At 37.3% G+C, this 25,212-nt stretch overlaps 1 protein-coding gene across 14 annotated transcripts in view; it reads right to left on the bottom strand.

Moving 5' to 3' along the window:
• The window catches only part of LOC134531200 (alpha-tocopherol transfer protein-like), a 189,247-nt gene that overhangs the window by 125,751 nt on the left and 38,284 nt on the right, over positions 1 to 25,212 (bottom strand). For 9 of the 14 annotated variants that reach the window (XR_010074966.1, XM_063366847.1, XM_063366843.1 and 6 more), the window contains 2 exons: positions 16,095 to 16,223; positions 15,412 to 15,667 (listed from right to left, as the gene is read on the bottom strand). Coding sequence is in view for 13 of the 14 variants with exons in the window: in XM_063366847.1 (XP_063222917.1) it covers positions 15,412 to 15,667; positions 16,095 to 16,223 (385 nt within the window). In the remaining variant the exon portion in view is untranslated. Of the gene's footprint in view, positions 1 to 15,411; positions 15,668 to 16,094; positions 16,252 to 25,212 lie in introns of all 14 variants that reach the window. The other 5 variants (XM_063366851.1, XM_063366855.1, XM_063366852.1 and 2 more) reach the window with 1 other exon arrangement.

The following is a 25,212-nucleotide window of genomic DNA, read 5'->3' on the forward strand; positions in this document are numbered from 1 at the left end:
TGAATTGCAATACATAACAACAACATATACACCTCACACTACACCATCACACGATCAGAAGTTACACCGTATTCTTAAACAAATGATTGTTTGCAATTACAGATACAAGGACAAATATATCATTTGCATGGTTCAATGGTGCCAACACCAGATGAACCGCATCAATTTCTGCAAATATATTTCATTTCGTCGATGGTGGATCAGCTGAATGTGCGGTGCAATATACAGGGAACACAACAGTTAAAGAGACGAATTATTGAACAGTTTTAAGCATTTTTTCACGCTAATAATGCTGTGGTTAATATGTTCAAAACAGCATTGGAACGAATGCCATCGAATACGCACACATTTGTCATAAGAGCGGATTGTACCCCAACAGGTGAACATGTGCGAAGATTCAATGCACCCACCGTTAATGATGTTGCTGCAATTATTGTTGGCGATCCAACTAAATCGCGAGACATTGTCGTTCAGCGAAGAAGCAATATCATGCATCGTGTAAACGAGACACATCGTTTGTACGATGCGTTACAATATCCAATCATTTATTGGCAAGGGCAAGACGGATACGACATCACGTTGAAGATGGTCGATCCAATTACAGGTACAATATTCACACACTAATTATTGCTATTATTACTATTATTGGTTTCCATTAATTATTGCTATTATTGCTATTATTCGTTTCCATTAACAATTCACTTAATTTTGCATTTTCAGGCGTACCAACGAATAAAAATCTAAGCGCAATGAATTACTATGCGTATCGTATGATGATTCGTACACATGAGGAGAATGTCATTCTGAAGTGCCGTCGGCTATTCCAGCAATTCGCTGTCGACATGTATGTCAAAGTCGAGACAGAACGTTTAGCGTTCATCCGATTCAATCAGGCAAAGCTACGATCTGAGGACTATATACACTTGCGTGATGCTATTCATTCAGATGGTGATGTTCAGAATATTGGACGTCTGACGATTCTCCCATCATCTTATATCGGAAGCCCACGCCACATGCACGAATACGCTGAAGACGCTATGACGTACGTGCGAAATTATGGAACTCCGGATTTATTTATTACGTTCACATGCAATCCGAAGTGGACGGAAATTGAACGTGAGTTGGAACCGGGCCAAAAACCGAAATTCCAGATGATGCTAACGCCAAAGCTATGTCACATCTTGATCGAATAATGGCCAAAATCAATGAAATGACAAATGTTTTCCCTGTTCCTCCAGGCACGTCCAGGAAGAATAGACCATTTGGTGGCGAAACGGAGTTCGCCGGGTTTGCTAGTAGATATATAAAAGAATTTCCGGGCACAATGTATTTCTTATGGGACTACGATTTTTGTGGTAGTGGCATGCCAAACGGAAGTATTTGGCCATCTTGGACTCAAAATTTCTCAAAAATGTGCCGCCAACTAGTAGTTTTGGCACCATTTAAAATTTTGAATTTTTAAAAATTTCAATAATGTCACCAGTCATTCTTTTACTGCAAGAATTTAATCTTATTCCTCCTCCTGTACACCCCTATTCAATCTTTTCCAGGCCTATTTCCCCAAGTTTTCCCAGCTCTAGATCCGATTTTGCCGAGTCCTTTGCCAGTCAGTCTGTGTATCGTTTTATCCCCGCCTTGACACACGAACGTCGCCTGTAATTCGCCTCCGATCCGTGACGAGAACTGCTAGGTCCTGCAAGCTCTCAGGGCAGATTAATTATAAGACCTCGCCTGACGTGAGCCATTTCACCAACGTTCAGTCACGCCTCCGGTTCCTGTAGAGCCTCTTTCCCACTGTCATCAGCAGCCCACCTCTCCAAGTTTTCCTGGGAACACCGGCCCAGGGCTTTTACCGGCCACTAACCCCGGCCAGGGTCGGCCTCTCCCCAAGGCCACGACACTAGTCCCAAAAGTACATGCTTATGCCACCTGGCGGTAGTTTTGCGAATCACTTTCCCTGGGAGTTTGAACGCCCGCTGAACGCCTGTCCTTTGGCATCTCCCGCAGTAACCAGTACCCCGTAGTTCCTTCCCCGGCCACCAGAGCGCTGGCCTAGTCTGCTCCATAAGCTACATGCTGCTACCAGCCGCCTCGCGCGAGTCGACCTCTTACTCGGTTCAGCCTCACCTCAGTAGGTCGCGCTGACATCGGCCAGTACCACCAACTTCGAGATATCGAAGTCTGCTTTTCTCGAGAAGCACCTCGGTAATATTCGGAACCTTTCGGTTCGACAGCCGAAGCCCCCTCCCCCCTTTCTTTCTTTAACGTCGCCTTTTAATTACGAGTCTCTGCTGCCCCAAACTTAATGCGCGCCGCGATTCGGGACGGACTACTTCGCATCTACATCTTCAGGATGCCTCTCAGTTTTTCTTTTAAGATGTGATCAACTATACAAGGGATAATACCAACAACAGAAGTGTTTAGGCGTTAATCAGTACGTGTAGATCTAGCTCGAGTAGTCATGTTATAGTCATCATAAATATTGAATTTTTTTTAAATCATCAAAAGTCTGTGACAGGTCAGTATGCCTAACACCCGGGCAGATCATGGAATACATCCTGTTTGGTGAGTTTTTACTACCTTTACTCCCCGACCATCATTGTGACTAGAAGGAATTTTTTGCCTATTTCACCAACTGTCTGTGAATCTGTCCTGAACATATGTGTTTCAACTATGTTCACAGACAGGGTACAAGTACCGGACCAGTTTACAAGTACCGGACACATTCCAAGGACCAGATAAGTCTCCACGGGCCGGATGACTAAGACCCTTTGACATCCCGTCAACTGTTCCACTTCGTCCAGCAACCTTCAAACCGCCAGCCCTTTTCGGACTAGCATTCAACCACGAGGTTGCTCAGATCAGACAGCCCGAAGTTTTCTGCGACTCCTTAACATGTTTATTGTTATGAACTTTATTTAAATTATGCTAAAGATCTATTTAACTGTCTAATAAGGGCCGGCCCATTCTCCTAATAATGTGATTTTAAATCTATGTTATGAGTGGTGTTTTTGTTAATCAACTTATATAATATAATGTGAAAATAATCAAAAGTAAAATAAAAACAGAGGTATTAGTGTCTAGACGCAATCATTATTTTGCCTTCTGAAACGAAAGATCCACTAGTTATCCCCAGTTATCAGGAGAGACTGAGGAGTGTAACAAAACTAACTCAAAATAACTAAAAATTTCTAAAAATGTTCCTATTTCAAAGGGAAAATTCACGTTTTGAGAAAATATCCCCTTTTTAATTCCTCAATGATTCAAAAATGTTAAATGTAAAAAGCCTTAAAATACTTTTGCGTTTGAAAGAAACCAAATTCTTAAAAGTGGCTTAAAAGTCCTAAAAGCAAGCCGCCAAAAAGTCACGAAGCCATGACCTTGACTATAAAATTTTAATTCTTTAATTTTTGACCAAAATATCGGAACCAAATTCCAAAATGTTTTTAAAAATCTGTTCATTGAAATAATTATTAATGCGATTGATTTATGACCTTGGTTCAAACATTATTCGTTCAAAAATTATAATTCCAATTAAATAAATGTTCAATAAATTATGGTAAAAAATCCCTAAAAGAAGTATAAATGATTCATCTACCAGAATCTAATTAAAAGGATTAATTCTTGCCCTTGGTTCAAAACTTGACGAATGCAAAAAATATTATTTGTTGTAAAAACACTTATTTAACAAAATATAATGAAAAAACCTTTAAACTGCCTAACATTTTACGCCAAGACTACTTACAAGATAGAGGGCAACGATGGAGCTACTATTCTAAAGAAGACTGTTCTGCATTACGTCAAAAAAAATTTTTATTGAATGAGATTATGTTCATAGCTATTCTAATATTGACAAAGAACTTTTATTAAAGGATTTTTATAATTTAATGAAGCCTGAAGACAATGGAAGTATCCTTAACATGAACAGTGAGAAGACATTCAAGCCGAATTCAGGTAGATCCTCCTGACGTTTAAAAATGATGAACTCTTTAAAAGAAAGCTTAAAGACGATGAAGAACCTTCGACACCAACGATTTAGAATTTTTACAGTAATCTGGGTGAAGACACTGACTTCTACGAGGATGCTGACATTAACTCTGAAGCTGATGACAAGACCAAATACTGAGATGAAGCACCTAATACTGACAAGATCGAAAGCTGTGATGAGGTCCTGAGAACAAAACGAAGGAAATGGAGTGATAAAATAAATAATTTTGATCATGCTTACGATGAACACTGGGACGATAGTGATATAAAAAGTATAAAAACATACATTCCATTAAGGTGACTATATCATGATAAATTAAATGTTCTTCATTGGAAGATTCTAATATATTGTTTCATCGCCTGAGACTGCTGATGGCATCGGTTCGCAGAGGAAACTATTTGCACATCGACGAAGTAGCCTCTATTATTGAAGAACTGAGGGAAGTTAGCTACATACAAAATTCACTTGCTTAACTTGCATATGTATAATATTAAAAAGTTATAATTTATTTAAATTTCAAAAAATATATTTTTTATTTCTTTTAATCTGAATTCCAACTAATACTGAGTTATCGCAATACATCTTCCTTTTTTTTATTTTACTTACAAATTTTCTTCCTTTTCGTTGATTTTGCTTCTAATTGTGCATCCATTTCGTTGAATGTGCTTTCAATTATGCTTCCTTTGTTGTTGATTGTTCTTCCGATTGTGCTTCCTTTTCTTTGATTGTTTCCAATTGAGATTTATTTCCGTTGGTTTTTATTCCTTTTCGTTGATAATGCTCCCAATTTTTTTATTGTTTTTCAATATGTGCTTCATTTTCATTGACTGTGGACCGTTAAGTCTGTACATAGGACATGATTGGTCTCATGGTTCGGATATATCTGGTATAAACGCCTGACATGGCATGTTAAAATGTTTTTCAAGTATTGTTGAAAAATCCCTCTTGGTTCGCCTAATATTGAACAGTACCTTGTTTGAACGTATTCCGTGTATCGAAAAATTAGTCTTGCATGGTAGGCACAGTCACAATGTCTTTATTTAGTTGGACATGTATCTTGTTTATAGTCGTATTTTGTAGTGTTAATGAATAATAAACTCCACAAAAGGTAATGGTGAACAGAATTTAATATTTATTTATTGTTTTTTAACTCATAACTGACGGTAAATGAAACTAAGGACAGGAATCAATCGAGTTAATCATTATTTTAAATATTAATGTTTTGATGATTTTGGAATTTTTCCCAAATTCCTAGCGAAATAATTACGAATTTCCAATTTGGCGCAAAGATGGCATCAGTATCTTACTGACGGCCGGTTAGATGAACTTGGTCGCTTTAAGGGTTTTTTCAACATGTTTTATTTAAAAAGTGATTTTTACGTCAATAATTATTTCTGCATTCATCCAGGATGTAATCAGAGCCAAGACTCGATCATTTCAATGGGAAGCTGGCAGATTAATAATGTATACATATTTTAGGTATTATTTACCATATTTTATTTATTATTAATTGAATAAGAATTATAATATTTTATTTAAATAAAAATCGAACCAAAGCCATAAATCTATTGAATAAATAATAATTTTATTGAGCAATTTTGAAATAAACTTTGTAATTTATTTGCGTTATTTTGGTCAAAAATTAAAGATATTAAATTTTACGGTCAAGGCCAAGGTCATGACATCGGTGGCTTTGGGCGGCTTTCTTTTAGGACTCTTAAAAATATCTTAGGAATCTGAGTTTTTTAAAAGGTAAAAGACTTTTGAAGCATTTGTAGTTAATTTTTTTGAAATTACTGAGGATAAAATAAGGGAATTTTCACTGAAAACGGGAATTTTTTCCACGAAATAGAAAATGCTTTATGAAAATTGAGTAATTTTGAGTCAATTTGAGGAATTTTGAGTGTAATATGGCCAAATTGGCATGCCGCCATCACCACAAAAATTGTAGACCCATAAAACTAAATTACGCTCGAACATACTTTTATATTATACTGTCGTGACTTATTTCATGTATGTTGCTAGCATTTTTCATGAGTACAAATATATTGCCACAGAAGATAGTTTTGTCCTAATAAATGGGAAAAAATTATTTTGCACAATTTTCAAGTATCGGTAGTGTTTAAACTGACCACCCCTGTTGTACTGAAATCTAATACGTTCAGATTTATTATAACAATCTTGTATCACACACTTTCAAATCTTCCAGTTTACGACGTCACAGAATTTACAATCAGATTCCTGCTTGCGCGTAACTGGGACCATGCAGGTTTCATAATGTCGCTTTGAGCTATTTTAGTGTATTACAGCGTCGCGCTGATACAGTGTTCTTTGTTCACTGTCCGAGCATATGCTTCTTCCATGCCTTCGAGCATTGGATGCTTAGGTATAATTTGATAACTTTGATGCTCGGAGGATGTTGGCAAGCCTCCGGTGGTCATAATCGATACCAGCGTTACTTTATGCAAAGATAACAGTGTGAATAAAAAACAACAAAAAAATTAATTTCAATATTTTTTAATGCCTCAGATTAATTTTTATAAATTTTTCTTAGCTACGAATAATAATATGTGCCAAATATATACTAACATTATTTAATTTGATTACAATGGCTCCAATTAGCTTTATATGAATCCAACTATTTCCAATCGCATTTTGATCGACCCCAATCTTACTCTCTTCCACGCTACGTTTCTACGTTACGGTGACGAAACGTAAGCCGTGCCTGTCTGCGGCGCCTAAACTAGCCACGAAGCCTGGGAGATAGGAAACCAGTGAAGCACCTCAGAGAAAAAAGAGAAAGAAGTGTGTGGAATGACCTGGTTAAACGCCACGAGGACGGAACTTCTGGTCAGCTTCGGCCAGTGAAGTTGAGAATGTTCTCGGCCAGAAGCGAGAGCAAGCAGTCGGTGAGGCGCCTTGCCCACCGCGGGGGACCGCCGCACGACGCCCAGTAGAAGAACACACCCGATACCGGTGCAGCCCATCGCCGACGTCACCACGCCGCTCATGCCAATGAAGTGACGGAACATAGCTTTGTGACGCAGCGCCAGGTCGCTCCGGAGAGGGCAGAGGCGAGCTAGTGGGAGACTCGTGCACCCAGCACGAGTGCCGCACCAGTCTACAGCGAGTCGTTCCTGGGGGCAGCAGAGCGAGTTTGTCTTGGGCTCACCAGTGGGCCAGTCGCGGTGATCACCCGACCACATCGCAAGGAATAGGTCACGAGTGGCGGAGCGTGCGGTGTGGAGCGTAGAGCGCGTGCCACGCTCGTTGTGCAGCTGGGACCGCCCGAGAACAAGAGGCGAGTTACACCCCGCAAGTCTGGCGGGGTGTCCAGTCATAGGTCTCAATATAACGATTATAATCGATTTCTTTTATATATATTTATTTCGGTTATGTATCGGGCCTAGTAATGATATTGTTTGCTGATAACAAAGGCTCATTGTAATAATAGCATGTAGTATTGTTTGCCTGCGTTTAAATGTTGAGTTTCGTCTTGAGCGTTGTAATTTTAAATATCATCAAAATATTTGCGTATATATAATAATAATTTTAGTCATGCATGTAAATAATGATATTTTTCAGATACAGATAATAAAGTTTATATTAGCGTTGTATGCCGTAAGAGGTGTTGGTATACCCAACAATAATTTTGAGTATTAAAAATACAGGCGTTTTAAGGGGTGTTATAATATTTCATTCGATGTTTACTAGTATGTAGCCTAAATGAAAGTCCTGCAACAGGGTTCAGGCTGAGGAGACGAGAAGCTGACCGCCATCTTGACTTGACACGTCACGGCGGCCATCTTGGATGACCTTGACCTTGAAATTTGACCATTGACTTTGAACTTCAAAATAGCCCAAATTTTACCGAAAATCCTCACATTTTACCAAAATTTCCATTTTTTTTTTGGAAAAAAATCGGCCAAAAATTACACAAAATTTGAAATAAAAATCTCTTTTCGAGAGAAGAATTCCTGTTTCGAGGGTACATTTTCCGTTTTTAGTCTTTAAAAATACCAGTGGCTAAAAATGTCCATATATAGGCTTAAGCATCCATGTCTACAGCCTCCGATCAGCATCATTGATAATGACGTCACCGTTTCAATTTCCGTTACGGTCGCCATCTTCAAAATCTTTATTTATCAACGGGTTTTAATGAAAAAAACACTAAAAATAATAAAAAATAAGTTGATAAAATTTGAATTAAAATATTAAAAAACAAATGTTCAATTTCCGTTACGACCGTTATCTTGAAAATCTGTAATTTTTATGTTAGAAAATCGGGAAAAAAATTTAAAATTTATTTAAAAAATTAAGTAATCGAATTTAAGAATAAAATTAAAAAAATTAAAAAATGTACACATACGCCATTGAGCTCGGAGTCCCTGTTTCAAATTTGGACGTCATCATGATATCGTGTAATTATTTAGCTAGAGATTCGGAAAAAATACAAAATTCATGAAAACATTCACTCAGTAAAGTAATGTTTGATTAGAAACTTGGTTCAATCCCTGGACGATCAAAATAATTTAATATGACATCAATTTAGCATAATAGTGACAGGTTCGAAAATATAATTGCACAAGTTATTTTACAAAATACATTTTACTACATATAATCTATTCTACTACAGAAACACTTGCGAAATGTAACAATTTCATAAATATTTAGTTCCGCATCGGTGTTAAATTACTAATTCTAAGCTCCAATCGGTTTGTACTAGACAGAGACCAACTAGTACCTATACTGACGTAGTCTTCCTCTTCTTGAGAGAGTTTCTGGATACCGTATTTAACCGTTTGCTTCACGCCGTTAGAACTGTAAATTACTGCAGCCGATGTCTTGAATGCACACTTCTTCACTTTGTCATCGAACGGCTATGGTTAGCCATAAACACAGTCCAGCCACAAGTTATATTTTAATAGACAGTTTGTTGCTACATCATCAGTAAGCTGATTGATTATGTTCTGCCTGATATCCTCAACAAAAATAAAAATATATTTTGACTCCAAATGCTCAATCGGCTCCAAATGCTGAATCAGATCTAAATGCTCAATCGGCTCCAAATGCTCAATCGGCTCCAAATGCTGAATCAGCTCCAAATGCACCAACAGCTCCAAAGCTACAAAGTTCCAAAAGCTCCAAAACACAAACAGCGCCAAAGCTCTAACAGCTCCAAAGCTCCAACAGCTCCAACAGCTCCAAATGCGCCCAAAGCTCCAACAGCTCCAACAGCTCCAAAGCTCCAACAGCTCCAAAGTTCCAACAGCTCCAAAGCTCCAACAGCTCCAATGATCCAACAATTCAATCAGTGCCTAAGCTCCATCAGCTCCAAAGCTCCAACAGCTATAACAGATCCAAATGCGCCCAAAGCTCCAAACAGCTCCAACACCTCCAAAGATCCAAATGATGAATCAGCTCCAAATGCTCCACCAGCTTAAAAGTTCCAAAGCTGCAACAGCGCCAACAGCTCCAAAGCTCTGAATGCTGAATCAGCTCCAAATTCTCCAACAGCTCCAAAACTCCAACAGCTCCAAAGCTGTTGGAGTTAAGAGTTATAGGAGCGTTTGAGCTGTTGGAGCTGTTGGAGCTTTGGGCGTATTTGGAGCTGTAAGAGCTTTTGGAACTTTGGAGCTGTTGGAGCTTTGGCGCAGCTTGAGTTTTTGGAGCTGTTGGGGCTTTGGAGCTGTTGGAGCTTTGAAGCTTTGGAGCTGTTGAAGGAGTTGGAGCTTTTGGCGCATTTGGAGCTGTGGAGCGGTTTGAGCTTTGGAGCTGTTGGAGCTTTGGCACTATTTCAGCTTTGGAACTGTTAAAGCTTTGGTGCTTTGAAGCATTTGGAGCTGTTGGAGATTTGGTGCTGTTGGAGCTTTGGAGCTTTGGAGCTGTTGGAGCTGTTGGAGCTTTGGCGCTGTTTGTGCTTTGGCGCTGTTTGTGCTTTGTAACAGTTGGATTTTTGGATTTGTGGAGCATTTGGAGCTGTTGGAGATTTGGTGCTGTTGGAGCTTTGGAGCTTTGGAGCTGTTGGAGTTTTGGCGCTGTTTGAGCTTTGGAGCTGTTGGAACTTTGGAGCTGTTGGAGTTTTGGAGTAGTTGGAGCTTTGGAGCTGTTGGAGCATTTGGAGCTGATTCAGCATTTGAAGCCGATTGAGCATTGGGAGCTGATTCAGCATTTGGAGATGATTGAGCATTTGGAGCCGATTGAGCATTTGGAGCCGATTCGAAATTTGGAACCGATTGAGCATTTGGAACCAAAGGACATTTTAATTTTTGTTGAGAATAACAGGCAGAACATAATCAATCAGCTTACTGATGACGTAGCAACAAACTGTCCATTAAAATATAACTTCTGGCTGGACTGTGTTTATGGCAAACCATATCCGTTCAATGACAAAGTGAAGAAGTGTGCATTCAAACATCGGCTGCAGTAATAAACAGTTCTAACGATGTGAAGCAAAATGTTAAACATGGTATCTACAAACTCTGTCAAGAAGAGGAAGACTACGTCAGTAAATGTTCTGGTTTATCTCTGTCTAGTAAGTATAAACCGATTGGGGCTTAGAATTAGTCATTTCACACCGATGCAGAACTAAATGTTTATTAAATTGTTAACTTTCGCAAGTGTTTCTGTAGTAGAATAGAAGATATTGTAATAAAGTGTATTTTGTAAAAGAACTCATGTGTTTATTTACGAACCTGTCACTATTATGCTAAATTGATTTTATATTAAATTATTTTATATCGTCCTGGGAATGAACCAAGTTTCGAATCAATCATTACTTAAATGAGTGAATCTTTCATGAATTTTTGATATTTTCCCGAATCTCTAGCTAAATGATTACACGATATCATGATAACGTCCACATTTCCGGTTGACAGGCACCTCAGTAATAATAAATGATTACTGCACTCTAGCAGGTTAGAATAAAACTAGCATGATAGTGATGCACTCTATAAGACGAGTACACACACAAGATGGTGTCCTCCAGAAGACGAAAACAAGATGGTGGCAATGTCCTCTAGCAGGTGGTGGCTCCTGGTATCATGTACTGAACACAAAATGTCGGATTCATGATGGTCGTCAAAGTCAAAGTCTAATTCCAAGATCAAAATCAAATAACAAGGTGAAGGTCAAATTTCAATGTAAAGGTCAAAGTCCAAGGTTAATTGTAAATTTCAAGGTCAAGGTCAAAGTTCCAGGTCAAGTTTAAATTTCAAGGTCAATGTCAAAGTTCAAGGTCAAGGTCAAAATTGAAGGTCAAAGTTCAATGTCAACAGTCAAGGTCAAAGGTATGGTGAACAGAAAATTATACTACCATGGTGTCAGCACAATCTAGCAGACGAAAACAAGGTGGCGGACATGGCTTCATACCAGTTGACGATATAGACTTACATTGGTATTGGTGGTGAGAGGTCAGTCTTGTTGGCTTCAGTGGAGGAAGGTTTATGTCGTTTTTTTTATTTTTTGCTTCACCGGTTTCGAACCAAGGATGGGAATTAATCTAATCAGTCAGTGTTCTAATAAGTTAATTTTGTAATGAATTTTGAACATTTTTCATTAATATCAGATAGTAAAAAATATTTTCAAGATGGCGTCCGTAACGATAATTAATACAGTGGTGACATATTCCAAATTGGCTGGTGTGCTGTAAGACCTTTTCATTACTTTTTATAGAGAATTTGTTAAATACATTAATTAATTACTGGTTTACTTTCGCCGGAAATATAACCGAAGACCGAAATCGTTTAAATAACTAAACATTTGAAGTAGGCAAATATAAAAATATTTTTTAGAATTTTTTTGGATTTTCTAGAATTAAAAATACGGATTTTTAAGATGGTGGTCGTTACGAAACATACAACGGTTTTTTTTAGAGATTTTATTAAAAAATAATTATTTGAATTTTTTATAAATTTTTTAACATTTTTATTAAAATAGGATAATAAATAAAGATTTCTAAGATGGCGGAAATGACGTTATACTAGCTGACGATAAATTTAACTTGACATAAGTGGTGGGAGGTCAGTCTGCCGATAGCTTCCGTGGAGGAAGGACCTGTCGCCATTTTTTTTACTTCGCGGGGTTTGAACCGGGGACTCCGAGCTTCATGGCGTATGTGTACATATTTTTTTTTATTTTGTTTTTTTTTATTAAATTTAAATATTTATTTATTTTTAATAAATTATAAAAAAAATCCTGATTTTCTAACATAAAAATTATGGATTTTCAAGATGGCGGTCGTAACGGAAATTGCAACATTTGTTTTTAAATTTTTTTATAAAAATTTTATTGATTGATTTTTTTATAAATTTTATAATTTTTAAAAACCGATAATAAATATAGATTTTGAAGATGGGGGTCGTAACGTAAATTGCAAAGGTGATGTCAGAGGTTTATCGGAGGCTGTAGACATGGATTCTCAAGCCTATATTTATGGACATTTTTATCCGCTGGTATTTTTTCGGACTAAAAACGGGAAATTTTCCCTCGAAACGGGAATTTTTCTCTCGAAAAGAGAATTTTTTTTTCTCACATTTTTGTGTTAATTTTTTGGCAAAATTTTTTCCAAAACGAATGGAAATTTTAAAAAAATTTGAGGAATTTTGGGCAAATTTTGGCAAATTTTGAAGGTCAAAGGTCAAGTTCAAAGTTCAAGGTCAAGGTCATTAAATATGGCCGCCGTGACGTCACAATCAAAGATGGTGAACAGCTCCTCGGCTGCTCACCCTGAACCCTGTCCCAGGACATACATTTACATACTGCTATGGTTTGTTGGTTAACTCGCTAATTTTTGTTAAAAGTTATTTTCTTCAGAGTGAGCTTAACAGATTATTAATAATACTGCTTCTTAATCTTTTCACGTCTGAAGGGTGTATTCTTTCAAAGTTTTATATTCTCTCATAGATATGAATTATTTTTATTAAAAACTCACGAGTAGAGTGAGAAGATATTTGCTGATTATGTGGCTAATCGTGAAGTCTGTCAATTGACAAGTTTATAACGAAGTTCAATGTAGTATAATTTGGCCGATACGGGCACAATGTTATTTCTATGGGACTATGGTTGGTGGCTTGCTCAGTGACCATTTTCCTTACATGTAAATTATATTTATTTTTAAAATATTTAGAATATTAATCATTAATATCGCCAGCCTACTAGTCATAATCGTCTTCATCCCAATAAACATCACCATGATCAGAATCATTTATATCTATTTTATCGCATCGTTTCCATCGTTTTGCTTTCAGAGCTTCGTAACTTCAGCTTCAGGTGCTCCTACATTTTTCTCAAGTTCGCGGAGACTAGAATTTTATGGGAATATCTTTTGTCATTTCCCGTGGAAGTGGAACGTCTTTCTTCCAGCGTCTTTTTAATACATTCACCAGCTTTAAATTCCAAGACATTAAAGAAATCTGAGTTAGTGTTGAAAGATTCAGCATTTTCGCATTCTTCGAGATTATAATATTTGTCTAAAATTTTGCCATCATTCCACTTATTAGATGTTGTAGACTCGTCCTCTTTTACATTAAATAGCTTAGTTAGACAAATATTGTGATTTTTATTCAAGATATGTTGCCAACTAAACGATTTCTGGAACTGAGTGCAACTAAATGGTTTTTAGAAAAGACTTCTCAAGGTTAATTACTTGCTTAATTAACGGGATCTGTGGCCTTTCAGTTAGTTGCAGGTATCGATCAAGAATCAATATTAGTTTCTGTGAATGTTGTTTGATACATACAGTTATTGTGTATTGAAATCAAATACTTTGAACGGAATTTAAATAATCACTTAGTGAAAAATATTTTCGTTTGTAAAAATTCATGCTCCAAGTAGTTTTACTATTAACCAACAAAAGGCGCATAATATGTCTCAAGGAGTGTACGTACGATAAAGAGATATATCTAATCTTAACCAGGGTAATTCATGATACATAATAACATTAGTAACTAACATTCATAATTCGATGTGTTGTAAAAGCAGTCACTGTTCATGTAGAATTCAGGATGCTCTCTCACTGTCGCAAAAGGAGGGCTTCGATAAGCATCAAATGGAAGGGGAATCATTTTGCTCGAAAGTGTTTCTCAACAATATTTAGCATAGTTATCGAATGAGCAGTGGATATTTTTGATTTAGTGTTAAACAATAATAAGTTTTCTGATTTGTAATAATAATTTCACAAACTGATATCTTATAATGGATCTCAAACTCAAAAAAAGAAAACTCCACGGAAGAAAAACTATAAGCACACTGAAAAAATTACATCATCGTCCAAATTGCTATTCATAGACCATAATTTTCAACGTTTCTGTTGGTTTCTGTTGACCAACGATGTTGTCACTGTGGAAACTGCTATACCAAAGAATCTTAAGGATAGCAAGCAAGGAAAAAGCGTATTCTCGGACAGTGAACAAAGAACACTGTATCAGCGTGACACTTTAATACATTATAATAGCTCAAAGCGACATTATGAAACCTGCATAGTGCCTAGCAGGATTCTGATTGTAAATTCTGTGACGTCGTACAATTGAAGCTTCGTGAGTGTGTACTTCAAGATTGTTACAGTTAATCTGAACGTGTTTGCTATCAGTGCAATGGGTATTGTATTCAGTTTCACACTACAGAAACTTGGAAAGGTATGTTAGGTATTGCAAATGACTGGTTGACCATTAACTAGGACCAAACTGTATCTTCTGTGGCAATATATATGCACACATGAAAAATACAAGCATCATCAAATAATTTATTAATTTAATATAATTCATTAAACATACTTCATTGCAGTTTTGCACTGTTTGACATATAAATATTCAACAACGTAAAATAGAAATTAAAAATATCAATATGAAATTTTAAACCCACAGAGAACAAGCCTAAAGCCGCTATGTCAAGCAGATAAACCCAACGATGTACCTAAATATGACAAAAAGTGCAAAACTGTAATGACATATGTCAAAGAAATTGTATGAAATCAACATTACGCGCCCCATTAAATCATCTAAAGAACGTATGAAATATATCACTACCATTTTATAAAATAGAAAATTCTGAGCTGTGTGAAATTTGTGATGAACAACCGCCATTTGGAACAACCCTGAAAAGACACGTCGAGAAAAGTAAAGCACATTTTATTTTCTTTAAAGGAATTCAAAAATATAATAAAAAACTTTAATTATCATACTCGCATTATAATTTCATTTGCAGCACAGAACAAATATTATTATGAAACTTGCTACCTTTACAAATTCGCTTACAATTATTATTTATATTTGCAGCTATTCACTTATTATTATTCTAAAACCAACATTTCGATAATTACTATTCACTGCATTTGATATACCGTACATGGTATAATATAAAAAATAATAATATTTTTATTATGAGGATTTCCACATACATGCGTATTTGTTACGTTTTTGTCATACCTGGAGATAGTGCAGGATCTTCTTCACCATGCTAAAGGGGTGGATTCTGAAAATATGGAAGATGGATAAGCCCTTCATGTCGAACACGGCCACAACCCCGGGCAAGAGGCCGTTCTCGGAGATGTGGAAGTCGCAGCTCATGCAGAATCCCTTTAAGGACGGCACCAGGAAGTACTTGCTGGCGGAGTAGTCGGTGAACCGGAACATCAGCACACGGTATCCTTCCGCGGTCGCCGCAGGCAGCATCACTATTTCGCTGGAACACAGGTCAGTATCCATCAATGCTGGCCTTTTCAGCTTTGGATTTAATTGAAATTATGCATGGAACCTGACTAAATTACTAGCATTTTTTTCTGGTTTAATGAAGTATTAATAACGAAAAATCTATGGAAATCTTTTTTAACTTTGTATCACCAAAATACATTTTTAATTATTCAGAAATATATAATTGATATTTATTTTATGCAAGAAAGTTCTGTAAAATATTGTGTATAAGAATGTTCAATATTTATTATTACAATAAGGCATTACAGTCACAACAACTTGCATACAAAACTTAATCTGGATTTTTGCATGCACATTTTTACATACATCTTTCAAGAAATTGTAATATCGAGAGTCAGTAATTTAACCATAAAATTTTTAACCATTCACATACAGAATAAACCAAGCTTGATCTTTACCATATATCGACCATGTCCTGAATATCTTTGCCAAGAACGTCTCTGTTGCTGAAAATCTCTGGAGTCAAAGTCTTCAAAGTGCAGTAAGACTCAATAGCTTGCTTCGTCTTCTCCACATTGTCGTAGCGACTGTGCAGGAACAAAATGAGATGGTCATCTGTTCAGAAATACCACACCAGGTTATTTTCTAGATAGAATAATTTTCACACAAGTGGTTATCATTTGAAAGAGAAGTTGAAAGTCTTTTCAAACAATAAACTTCAAACAAAATTTTACGATATAAAAATGATTATGTTTGTGTGTTATTCGCAGCTTCAACCAGTGAGAAATGTGATCCTAAATTATTAAGTAACTGAGGGAAAATCTTGATTCCGGCCATTTAAAATGGTGTTTTGTATTACACCTGCGTTTTTATTGCAAAAAAATGACTACTCTTTAGTAAAACTCTGACGCTACACTTTTAATCTTGCAATTGTAAATTTGCATATTTCTAATTTTTGGCGGAATTTTTTGTAAATTTTGAGGAATTTTAAGTCATTTTAGGCCTTGGAGGTCAAGGTCATTCAAGATGGCACCTGTGACATCACAATCCATAATGGCAGACATGGGCTCCGGCTACACACCCTGAAATCTTTTTTGATATACCTACTTTGTTTCCATAAAGAATTCAAATAATTAAATATTTAATGCAATAAAATATATAAAATTTCCTAAATCAGTTACATTGTTAAAAGTATATATTTTGGCGTCCACTATATTAAATTCACATAAAATACTTAATTCATAAGAGTTAACAAAAATGTATTTTTAATTGGAATGTATTAAAACTGATTGCAGAATGTTGTTCATTTATCTTTAAGAAACTGAATAAGTTATTAATTCTAATATATAGCATGGCATAGATATTCACAGTTATAAACAACTTCGAATTAGTTTCATTTCTAGTAAAACAATTATAATTAGAAATAAATTTCCAATGAATATAACCTGTGATATGTGTGTGTGTCCTTACTTGTAAACGGCTCAAACGTTTAAGTTTAAATAACACAAGAATTGTGGTTTTGGTGTACAATAAATCTGTCAATCTAAATCCCAAAGGTAGGAAAGAAATCGTTTCAACATTGATATATTTTTAAAATTTAAAAACATAAATACAAACAGTAAAACCAATTTTACCAAAGACATATAACATTATACATAATACATTAATATCATTAACAAAGTGTGAGCGAAGTTTTCAGTACCCGACAGTACCTAGTATGTACCTATACATCTAACCTCGGTAACGAGCAAATTCATGTGGTCTAATGTTGTTCATATTACTAACATAATTATAAAACGAAAGTTGGACACAAAAATAAATGATAAATAAAAACATTAGTTTTTAAAGTAACACACCTACTTTCTGCACCCGCTGCAAGGATTCACTGCCTGAATTGTAAACGCAGATAGCAATTAGCAGCATGAAACAACCGGATAGTTTTAACTATCAGAAACGGCTCCAATGAAACCCCGTTTTGGGATCTGATTTTAGCCAAGGAATTTTATTAAATTATACACAATTTTGATGGTTAAAATTTACAAAATATTTAAAAGTATGTATTTTCTGCACACATTAAAAAAATTCTTCTATGGTATTACAAAGTGTTTAAATGAAATATTTTAAAACACATAACACTCAGTATATGTTAAGTAGTATAGTAAAGAAGCTCCGGGGACAGGAGTGGGAGTGACACTGAGTTTGGGGTAAATGACCGACCACTATAATGTCACAGTGGCCATTTTTGGTGCCAAATTTCATCAAAATTCCTCAAAAAATACTCAAAATTACATAATTTCAGAAAACTTTCCCCATTTCGAAGGAATAATTCCCGTTTTAAGGGTAAAATTTCACATTCTTACTCCAAAGCTGCTTCCTATGGCCAAGCCGCCCTAAGCCGCTGGTGGGGAACTTTGACCTTGACATCGGCCGACATTATTGCAATTTTGTTAAGGTCACCATATTAAAAATCTGTAAATATACCCTATTTCAACGGGAAAATTTCAAAATTAGTAAAAAATTATTTTATTAAATTTTCATAAAAACGTAAGTACTTGCATCTTGGAGTCCTTGGTTCGAATCCGACGAGGTCATTCAATTAAAAAATTGTAATAGTTCCTTCCTCCATGGAACCCACCGACCGACTGACCTCCCATCACTAAATCTAAGGTAGATATTACAGAAGCCAGCTTGACGTTATAACCACCAACTTTTTTTACCTGTTAAAGGCCGCCATCTTGGATCCGACATATTGTTTTCGTCTGCTTTAGTAGGCTACTGACATATTAAATTAATTTTTACCCACTTTTTTACACGCTAGAGTGCAGTAGTATAGAATGACATCCGCCATCTTGATGACTGTCTTGGACGCCATGTAAATTTTCTGTAATTATTAAGTGAGAAATTCGGAAAAATAACTTAAATCATCACAATATTATATGTTGAATTACTGACTAATTCAATCGATATCCTTTCTTGGTTCAATCTTTGCTTAATGCAATATAAGATAATTTAATTAAAAATAACAAATATGATGCGTTCAAGAAATAAAAACCCCACAAAATAACAAAAAATAATAATTCTTACTCTACTACAGGAACACGTGTGAACAATAGCAATCTAATATAGGAGAAGGTTGCCTATCTTGGACCACTTTTTGGTTTTCTTTAGCCATAGATTTTATTAAGTAAGCAATTTAAACAAAACAGTGCGCAAAATATTCATCAATGAATTCTTTTTCACCAGATATGTAGAACTGCTCAAATATTTGACCCCTTATATGTATTAAATGTAGAAAACTAAAAGTATGTAAACGGTCCAAATTTGGAAACCTGGTGCCTAAGTTGGACCGATGGTTGCCTTAATTGGACCCTCAAAATTACCTATATAAATAGCATTAACAATAGCACAATAATGGCATAGTAAAGTAAACAAAATGTTTCTAAAGTCTATTTGCAGTTTGAACAGTAATACCTTTTGATGCTAGGCCACACTTAGGCACATCGTCTGTGTACCCAAGACTTACAGCCGTATCATGTCTTCTTCCTTTACCTCATCATACAATACACATAACCAGTTTGCATAATCTTCTGCGTATTATCATCGTGTTCCTTGAAAAGTGAACCTGTCTTCAACTTTTTCAACTGAGGCCTATCTTTAGCGTACTCCAATTCTCGTTTGTAGGGGCTGCTTGTGATTACGAATCCACTTTGAGCCTTTCCCCCTTTTTTTACCTTTCCACGAATAGACAGTAGACCAATTTTTGATACTTTTAGTAGCGGTGATATTTCTTTTATAGTCTTCTTAAATGTCTCGCAATTTTTGGCCATCTTAGGAACCTAAACAGACAACTCCAACAATAAATGTTTTAACACATACGCGAATTTAGTCAAACTTGCCTAAAACGGATCCTCTGTGAAACATAAACCTGTACAAAACGAAAAAAATATTACAGCCGAATTATATTGACTGAAAATATTAGCAATGTTACCATTCATGCTGCCTAAATTGGACCAGTCCAATTTATACGAGTCACTGATCGGTCCAACTTTGGCTACTGGTCACTGTAAGTGAAAAAATGGCGTTAAAAGAATAAAGTAATTTCATGAATTATTTTACACTATGCTATTTGTAGCTAATGAAACACACTTTTAAAATATATTACAGCAACTTTAATTACATTCTCTTATTCACTACAATAGCTTAAGTTCCGTAGTGCAATAATAACAACACGAAATATGGAAACACAAATGCGACGATCCTACTGCTCCCAATGGCTGAATATCACTGCTCGTTGTGTGGCATGACCTGGGCGCTATAGACTATCAGTTGATCAAACTCGACAGTTTCAAATGTTCTTACGTGGTGAGAAACAAGGGTGGTCCAATTTAGGCAACGGTCCAATTTCGGCGACTTTCCCCTATATTTAGTTCTGCATTGGATTGAACTGACACATTCTCAGCTCCAATCGGTTTATTGAGAACAGATATATCCTTTTTTGACATTGTCTTCGCTTTCTGACAGAGTTTCTCGATACTGTGTAAACAGACTGCTTTGCATTATAGCACCCAATGTCTTGAAAGCACACGTCTTCTCTTTGTCCTCCAAAGGATGCGGTTTCCCATAGACGCAGTCCAACCAGAAGTTGTATTTTTAATATCCACATGATGCAACTTCATCAGTAAGCTGATTGATAATTTTCTGCTTGGTATCGTCAAGAAAAGTACAATTGTCTTTCGTATCACTAAACCTATAAAGATAATAGTTATATTTCGAAATAACATCAAATTCAGATTTCGACAAAGTCGAATCCATTATCATTTATCTGTAATGCACCAAGCCAGTTTTGGGATTAGTATCATGTCCAGACGTCATCGCAATCGGTTGCTTCACATCCACTTGAGTGTTAGTATGCTTACAAATCTCCAACTTAAACCAAGGAAACGAAATAGGTGCAGGTAGTTAGTAGTCACACAAACTTCACCTTTACAGTTTTTCGTTTCTCGTCTCAAACTTTCTATACGAGTAAACCAAACATGGCACTCATCACAGCGAAACATCATAGGAGAAGAATTCTTCATGTATTAACTTCTCTAGGGTCTTCGTGCATCATGGGGAAATGCAAACGACATATCACAATAATCTCAAGGATGTCTCGTCGATGAAGGCAAACATTTCAGCTACAAACTGGATGCTGATGTAACTGCTGAAGTACCAATTCCTGGTACCTTATTTTAATGTGCGCCATTGCCATTGGATATCTCGTCAGCCACGGCGTAGATCCCTATTGAATATGTTCTGGTGTAACCAACCACACTGCAGGAAACTGGTGTAACCAACCACACTGAAGGAAACTGGTGTAACCAACCACACTGAAGGAAACTGGTGTAACCAACCACACTGAAGGAAACTGGTGTAACCAACCACACTGAAGGAAACTGGTGTAACCAACCACACTGAAGGAAACTGGTGTAACCAACCACACTGAAGGAAACTTCAACATGCGTGGTTCCACCAGCAGATAATGTAATGCCGCAGTGCTAGCTATAGAGGAAACTTCGATGAATAAGGTTTCGCCGTCGATGAAAACTTAATGGCTGCAGTACCAATGGAACAACGATGACCACTGAAGCTACATCGGCGTTTTCCCAGCATAGATGTCGTTTCTGTGACAAGATTTTCTCGAACAACAGTAATGCTTAACAAATCGAGAAGAGTGAATGTGCTAATAATCTTTCTAAAAATGTTTAGCCTTAAATAGTGTCTCAAGCAATTGACATTAAATGATAAGTTGAAAAAACTCTTAAATATACATGCAAAGGCCCTGCTGTTCAGCATCAGCTGCAACAGTGATGTATCAACACTTAAGTGTACACCAGGAATTGGTACTTCAGCAGTTACATCAGGATCCAATTTGAAGCTGAAATGTTTGCCTTCAATGACTATACATCCTTGAGATTATTGCGATATGTCGTTTGCATTTCCCCATGATGCACTAAGGCCCTAGAGAAGTAAATACATGAAGAATTCTTCTCGTATGAAGTTTCGCTGTGATGAGTGCCATGTTTGGTTTACTCGTATAGAAAGTTTGAGACGAGAAACGAAAAACTGTAAAGGTGAAGTTTGTGTGACTACTAACTACCTGCACCTATTTCGTCTCCTTGGTTTAAGTTGGAGATTTGTAAGCATACTAACACTCAAGTGGATGTGAAGCAACCGATTGCGATGACGTCTGGACATTAGACTAAACCCAAAACTAGCTTGGTGCATTACAGATAAATGATAAGGGATTCCACCTGTTACAATCTGCTTTTCGTGGAATTTTGAAAGACTATATTGTCTAAATACTAAGTAAGAATGTTAAGATGGAGGGCACTTCCAGCAACCACACTAAATTCAAGCCACCCACCTTTGATGGTCATTATTCGTAAAGAGTGTACAGAAGACAGTTCGAGGCAGTTGCAGGAATAATGTTTTGGGCGAGGAAGAAAAGGCTGCGCACTCATCTTGCCCGTGCGAGGATTTCCACTAGAGCTCCTGTAGACCATACCAGTTCCAGACAAGAAAGACTAATTAATATTAGTAGAGGCTCTTGAGCTGATGTATCGCGATGGACACAAGGGCGCGGTGTATAGAAAGAATAGCCCTGGAGACATCAACAGCGATCTTCAGAAAGACTCCAAGAACTCGATGTCGACATTTAGTGATTAACGTATCATGCCTATCCATAAGCACTAACAGAGTTCTGTCAGTAGCTACCAACTAGTGTATTTATAGCTGGACTCAGAGATGCGGGGTTCAGCAAACACTTCAGTAGTATATAATGGGGCATCCAGAAACTGGGTTCTGGGTGTGGTGTCGGTGGTGCTGACCGCCATATTGGATTGTGACGTCAGGCGGCCATCTTGGATGGTTGTGACCTTGACCTTTGACCTTGACCTTGAATTTGATCCTCAAAACTTGCCAAAATTGGGCAAAAATTGGCCAAAATTCCTCAAAAATCGCCAAAATTTCAATTTTTGTGGAAAAAAATTCCGCCAAAAAATATCAAAAAATTTTATAAATTTAAAATTCCCGTTTTCGAGGGAAAAATTTCCCGTTTAGAGGGAAAATTTCCCATTTTAGTCCATAAAAAATCCCAGCGGCTGAAAATTTCTAAAACTGGCTTAAGCATCCATGTCTACATGTTTTCGAGGGCCTAAAGGCCAACGCACCCACCTACCACCCCTCCCAAATGTGCGCCCTTTAAGGGTAGATTGGGAGTCTGCTTACTGATCTGAAGAATACAGAGCTCTTTTCCACTGAAACTTCCAGATCCAGGAAAACATGTCCCCTCCACCACTACATACATAATGTCTTCTTAGGGACCTGTAGACCAAGATCCCTACATGGAGCTACATGCAGGTAAGGGTTCAAGACAGGTGCTTCCACAGTCCAGCGAGCCCCACAGTCACCGGACATGCTTAGCAGACTGCTACCCATTAGTCATCCAGGTCTTTCCAGTACTGCAGCGAACTTTAGGTCTCATCGGCAGACTGTTCGCCGGTAGTTTGACCAGACCACCGCGCTTCAGAGTGCAGCCACGAGGTGTCCTCGTCGCCTCGGAAAACCCTCCGACCCGCCGTACCTCGGCCCGGCGGGTTTACAGCCGATTAAGGCCCGGATGCAACTGCACCCCTCTGGCGACGACCGCCATCAACCCCAGCTGGAAAATGGCAGTCACAGTGCACAGGCAGGAAGCACCTGGGGGTTACCTCAGTACATCCACCGACTACAAGGCTAAAGGGGATACCTCGCCGTGCAGTTTACAGCCCGTTTTTAGGCCCGGTCGCCCGACACCGCAACCACCATACCCAGTCGAACTCCATTTCCATGGGGCCTAATCCATTCACTATGGGACCCTTTGGGACCGATGCACCGAGGCTTGGCCAGTTGACCCCCCGGAAAGGTTTCTATCGCATCTGCTGTTGCCCGCAGATTCAGCCCTTTCACCATTTCCGGTCTCATACGTACTATGCGGCAGAGTTAGACCCGGCAGCGCCCTCTTCAGTAAAGAGGTGCTATGACCAGAGGTCGGGGTGAGCAGTCCCAACATAGCCACCACAACCTCCCTCAACAGCGGTGCCACGTGAAGGCAGAGGGTTGCCACTTGTTGTGGAGAGGCTATATAATCGCAACACACACCCTTTCCGCGGACTTGATGGTTCATGTCTCGGATACTAGAACCGGCAACAGTTCACACACCTCAAACGACAATCACCCTCCAATCAGCCGTGGATACCTTAGAGCAGGCAGAGCCCGGGTACCCGCTCTCCAGCCCGCAGCCAGAAAGGCCAAGTCCACTCCTGCCAATCCATCCATGTCTACAGCCTCTGATAAGCCATTTCTAGGAATAAGGATACCACGACCGCCATCTTGGATGATGACGTCACCGTTGCAATTTTGTTACGTCCGCCATCTTTAACTTTTTTATTTATTATCCGATTTTAATAAAAATAAAAATTAAATTTATAAAAAAATTCAAGTAATAAAAATTTAATAAAAATATTTCCAAAAAAAACTTTTACGACACGGAGCTCGGAGTCCTCGGTTCGTACCCGGTGCGGGCAAAACAAAATGGCGACAGATCCCTCCCCCCGTGGTGGCTGCTGACAGACTGACTCCCACCACTTTTTTCAAAGCATATATATCGTCACCTAGTGTGACGTCATGTCCGCCATCTTGAAAATCCGTAATTTAATTCCTAGAAATGCGGGAAAAATTTCTAAATTCGTTAAATAAATTGGCAATAAATATACTAATTGATGCGATCGATTCCCGTCCTTTGTTTGATCCCTAGACAATGTAAAACATTTGATTTTATGTAAAAAATTAAAATTTTAACAAATAATGATCAAAGTCCTAAAATAAGCATAGTTTCCAAATCAACCATCATCCTATAAGATAGTACGACCGTCATCTTAGATATTTGTATTTATTATCAAATTTTAATGAAAAAAATTTAAATTTCATTAAATAATTCACATATTTATTCGATCGATTCCAGTCCTTGGTTCGATCTCTGAACGAAGCTAAAATAAATTTAATTTAAATATCAGAAAAGTGTCAGGTTCGAGGAATTAAACACCGCAAGTTCTTTTACAAACATAATATTTATTACATAATTTCTATTTTACTACACGAACATTTTCGAAAGCCAGCAATCTTATAATCATTTAGTTCCTTAGCGGTGTGAAATGACTAATTCTTAGCTCCAATCGGTTTCTACTAGACAGAGTCCAGCCAGAACCTTTGCATACATAGTCCACCTCTTCATGACAGAGTTTCTGGATACCCTTTTTTAATAGATTGCTTCACATCGTTAGAACTGTAAATTACTGCAGCCGATGTCTTGAATGCACACTTCTTCACTTTGTCATCGAACAGATATGGTTTTGTATACATACAGTCCAACCACAAGTTATATTTCAAAGGTCCGTTTGTTGCTACATCATCAGTAAGCTGATTGATTATCTTCTGTCTGATATCGTCAGGAAAATTACAAATGTCTTTCGTCTCACTAAACGTATTTATATAATA

This window comes from Bacillus rossius, chromosome 3, assembly GCF_032445375.1.
Source record: "Bacillus rossius redtenbacheri isolate Brsri chromosome 3, Brsri_v3, whole genome shotgun sequence".
In the NCBI taxonomy this organism is placed as follows: Eukaryota; Metazoa; Arthropoda; class Insecta; order Phasmatodea; family Bacillidae; genus Bacillus; species Bacillus rossius.